This window comes from Juglans microcarpa x Juglans regia, chromosome 3D, assembly GCF_004785595.1.
Source record: "Juglans microcarpa x Juglans regia isolate MS1-56 chromosome 3D, Jm3101_v1.0, whole genome shotgun sequence".
Taxonomy (NCBI): domain Eukaryota; kingdom Viridiplantae; phylum Streptophyta; class Magnoliopsida; order Fagales; family Juglandaceae; genus Juglans; species Juglans microcarpa x Juglans regia.
The window spans coordinates 25,257,200-25,262,364 of record NC_054598.1 but is presented as its reverse complement, the minus strand read 5'-3'; the positions used below and the strand labels follow the sequence as shown (position 1 = coordinate 25,262,364).

General features: G+C 36.8%; 1 protein-coding gene across 1 annotated transcript; it reads left to right on the top strand.

The window, feature by feature from the left end:
* Window positions 1-3,432: 3,432 nt before the first annotated feature.
* On the top strand, window positions 3,433-4,893 carry LOC121256449 (F-box/kelch-repeat protein At1g23390). Its single transcript, XM_041157250.1, has one exon. It carries the CDS (start codon window positions 3,540-3,542, stop codon window positions 4,665-4,667), a length of 1,128 nt encoding a protein of 375 aa, XP_041013184.1. The 5' UTR covers window positions 3,433-3,539; the 3' UTR covers window positions 4,668-4,893.
* Window positions 4,894-5,165: the final 272 nt, after the last annotated feature.

Below are 5,165 nucleotides of genomic sequence, written 5' to 3'. Positions count from 1 at the left end.
TTATTTCTCATTAAAAATTAGAAAATAAATTTCTATTAAAAATTAACGTTCAAACTCCAAACAGCAAAGAACAATGACTTTTCATAATGATCCACATATTCGTTCTCATAGCCACGTTAAGCCCCATATTTTCTATTTTTTTTAAAAAAAAGAAATTTGTAAAGGAGTTTTAGATGGTAAAAAATTAAAATTAAATCGAAATGATATTTACAGTATTAAAATATATATAAATTTCATATATTTTATTTAAAAAATATATAAATTTAAAATCTATATTAAAATCATAATTTTTTAATAATATATCATAATTTTTTTTTAAAAAAATACGTTTAATTTAAATATTCTAAAATTATATATAGCATTAATAATGGATACTTAATTCGTTTAAGGTTTAAAAATAAGAGGATTCCGTCAACTTTCGGGAGCTTAGAAAAACATATTTTAACTATGCTTTAGCCTTTTACTATACGTTTCCTAAAGATAATGGTGGGTCGCATATCAGCATAGGCGGCCAATCAACGGATAACTGGAAGTCTTATTCTGAGATAGTTTTGTCAACAGCTGATCTTGACCGAAAGAATCAAAAGGAAAGCAGAATCACTGCTCCGCCTGTGACTGCGGCCCCCAAAATGGGTCCCCTGATTTTGTCCACCATGGCGTACTACTTTCTACTATTCACTCTCTTTCTTATTAAAAATAAATAATATGAAATTACCCATTCAACAAGAGAATAATAGGACATATACTATGAAAAATCGAAGTCGTGATCGAATCAAATTGAATTCTCTCCTAGTAAAAACTCTTTCCATCCTCTCTATCAAAAACAACAAAACACGTTTTTGTCTTCCACTTTCCCCCTCCTCCCTCTCTTACACTCATTCCTTCCTTAACAAACTTATAATGAATTGGCTTTGATAATCATATCAAACAGAAAGGTTTTAATATTTATACTTAACCGTATTTATTGATACGGTAAAAATCACACAATAAGTTAGAAGGAGAGAAAGAGTCATTCCTGACTCACTGAGATAGCTTGAGCCTCATTCGATATTGTTTGGAGCCCTCGACAGTAATCCGATGCGACTATTCGGTATCGGTGTGTAAATCTATAGCAGTGAAATGTGTAGAGAAAATAAGAGAAGATTGACACATGAGTTTACGTGATTCGGCATAATACTCTATGTCCACGAAATTTTAGAGAGGAAAAATCTAATATAATATTCTTGTTTACAGTCTCTCTGTAAAATTGTAATCCTGAATATAAATTTATTGGAAAGAAGCTTTCACTGGAACTGCCTGTTCCAAAATTGAAAGAGAAATCGAAGAGAAAGAAGAAGAACCGAAGAATAAGAAGATCCTCTTAAAGTCATCCGGTCAAGGGTGGGGGGTGGCAACGATTGAGGGTTGCTCCCCACCCGTACAGGGCTAGTAGGACCCCTATTAGTCATGGGAGTTATTCGTGTATTTCTGGTCAAGGGTGAGTACCAACAGCATAGTCAGATGACTCTCTCATTTCTTGCACTGGTTTGAACTCCTGCAAAACAAAAAAGTCATCACCAAACTCTGCCGGGTCCTAAGGACAAAAGGCATTCCGATGATTAAATTAGTCATTTTGTTATCTCTAGAGAAATTCAAGAGAGAGTGGGAGCCGTTTCATCAATTTCCCCTTTGATCTATCCCCCCTTTCCATCATATTAAATGGTCTTTTTATATGATTTTCAAAGCCCATAGGTACTTGCCGTGTATCAACTTTGGATCGGTTAGATAAGTGTGAGTGTGTGGTTATTTCCTAAAAATGGGACCTAATGACCATTATCTAATAAGTAGGTTCATGCCATTATTACCACTTAGACTACGTTTGTATGTTGAGTTGAGTTGAGTTAAGTTGAGTTATTTATAAATAATAGTAAGTTAAGATGGTAGAGTGAGTTTTATAGGGTCCACCTAAGATGAGTTTAAATATGTTTAGGTGTTAAAATTAGTTTAGATGTATTTATGAGAAAATGAAAAAAGTTATGGGTCTTATGTGTAAAGAGATTTTGAGTTGAAATAAATTTAGTAATTTGAGAGTTATTTGTTTAGATATTAAATTTAATTTAAAATTAGACTGAACTGAATTGAACTCGAATGAGTTTAACAACCAGACGGGACCTTAGTGGTTTGTACGAGTAAGGACCACTATCTACCCTTGTCTCCAATTGGAGTCATAGAACTTTTCATGAAACTATAAGATGATCCAAGGTTCGCTAGGTCCATACTTAAAAAAAAAAAAACTAGTTAATATAATAATTTAACACATTCGAATCATTATAAAGCATTCAATCATCATCTCCCACTCGAATTAACATATGAACCATTCACCATCTTTCTATACACAATCTGTATTATGCAATACTTCAATCTCCACCTATAACATATAGGTGGGGCACAACTCAAGCCTCATATTTCTATTGGATTTGGTTTGATGATATTTATAACGATCTAAAAAAATCTCGAGTTATATTTTAGCTCGTACTCTTAGAAAAAAAAATAGTCAATATCATAATCAGAACCTTTTAAAATCAGTATAAAATGTTTGAACTAATTATATGACCTTATTTGCTAATTTCTTATACATAATTTGGGCAACTAGAGATTGCATATAGCAAAGACATGGTTATTATTTATCGTTGATGCCATAGTCTTTAGTTTTCCTCCTCTATTCAGGTGTTCATCATGCTGATCTGGCCGTGTGGCCGGTCAAGTAGAGTTCAATAAACCTTTCCATCTGGTCACCATCGCCTATCATCGATAATGTATTGGCCTTATATTTGGGATTGTGCTTTTATTTTTGTAGGCCTCAGTTCCAAATTAATGGGTCAAACTCACATTTATATATTTTATGATTTATACAAGTTACAAATAGACAAATCTGATACAATGCCTTATAAAAAAGTAGATCGTATCTGTAAAAAAATGTACAAAAACTATTCTTTATTAATGAGACTCACTTTTTTACATAAAATTTATATGAAATTTGTCTATTTGAAACTTATACCTATCATTACTTCTGCTACTAATACCTCATTGGCAGGACTTATTATTATGTTCTCCAAAGAATTATTCGATCATCCTTGTTCCTAAAATTTCGCATTACCATGCGCTTGATCACATTGACAGATTCATCTCCCTGAAGAGTATTTTTTAAATCGAAACAATTAATTATTAATGTTTTAGTCTTCTTTGGCTAACTAGGAGTCAAAATACAAACTTATTTGTGAAAAAATGAGGATAGTCTTCTTATTATTAAAAGTTTAATAGTTATATAGATATTTATAAATATTAAGTCACCTGTGCTCCGAAATTAAACACTTATATAAATGATTTTTGTTAGAAAAAGACGACGGTCCAATTTGGCTACTGCCCCATGCCACTCGTATCGCTCCTTCTGTTCTATTTAAGCAGCATCAAACAATCATTTCTTCCTCACACAGCTCCAAACCAACGACTTTTTTTTTTTTAATCTGAGAACATCGTAATCCTCGACCGGTTTCTCCACAATGGAGGAGGAGAAGAAGTTGGAATTAGAAGAAGCTCCAATATTCCATGGAGATGTCTTAGAGGCTGTCCTGTCGCGTGTGCCTCTCATCGATCTCGTGCCTGCATGCCAAGTGTCCAAGCCATGGGAATCTGCCGTTGTCTCCTCTCTTCGACATCTGAATCCAATCAAGCCGTGGCTCATTGTCCACACTCAGACCACCCGGCACCCGTACGCTACCACCACGCACGCGTACGACCCGCGCTCCGACCTGTGGGTGGAGATTGAGCAGCCACCGATCAAGCATGTCTCGGTTCTCCGGTCTTCTCACTCAACCCTCCTCTACATGCAGTCCCCCTTCAAATTCGCCTTCTCTTTCGACCCCCTCCACCTGATGTGGCACCTCGCCGACGCTCCGATCGCGTGGCGAACCGATCCGATCGTCGCTCTAGTGGGCCAACACATCGTCGTCGCTGGCGGCGGGTGTGACTTCGGGGACGACCCGATCCCCATGGAGACCTACGACCTCCGAACTGGTACGTGGGAAACGTGCGAGTCGATGCCCTCCATCCTCAAGGATTCCGCTGCTTCGACGTCGCTCTCTATAGCTGTGGACGAGCAGAGAATGTACGTGACGGAGAAAACCTCTGGCATGACTCACTCGTTCGATCCCAGTACCAAGACCTGGCATGGGCCGTACAATCTGCGACCTGGTACGAACGTTTTTTCCCCCGTGATCGGATTCGTCCACGGCCGTATGGTGGTGGTGGGCCTGATCGGAGACGCAGAGAATGTCAAAGGCGTAAAATTGTGGGAAGTCAGTAAGGGAACCGAAACGGTGGAGTTGAGGGAGGTGGGTGAGATGCCAAAGGAGCTGGTGGAAAAGCTAAAGGGCAAGAGCCCTCGTCTACCGTATATTGCTATGACGTCGATGGGTAATTTGGCGTACTTGCACAATCCATCGGAGCCAGGGGAGTTGATCTTGTGCGAGGTAACCGACGGCTCAAAATGCAAGTGGGGGAGTGTACGGAACGTGGTCGTGAACGAGGTCAATCGGATGCAGACTTTGGCGTTGACGTGTTCGAACGTAGGACTCGGAGATTTGCAGGCGGCGTTGAGCTCTGGGGATCGGAGATTCATTCACTGTTGAAGGACCGGAGTTACACTTCAGAGGCGTTTCCTAGGAAATTATTATATGAATATTGAATTGAATTAAACATCAAGAGAACAGGAACGGGTATATATACGGTATTTTGCGATTTGTGGACTGAGGGATGAATCTGGGTTACGTGGCTCCATTTGGGAGTGGAGCTTCATTTATTTCTGATTTAGTTATATTATGTAAATATATTGTAAATATAATTTTTTAATATGAGTTTTTAATTTAAATTTTAAAAAAATTAAATTATTTATTATATTTTATATAAATGTTTAAAAAAATTATAATGAACAGATAAAATAATAGTTTGCATAAGCAAATGAGTCTAGTTACGGACTGCTTTTCTTTTGTTCGGTAATTTGGCCTTTTTAATGATTTTATTTATTTATTTACTTTTCTTTTCATATACAATAGTTGGCTATTTCTGCTGCTTCTTTATTTATTTATTTTTTAATTTCTATTCAAATAAGCCTAATGTTATTATGTTTT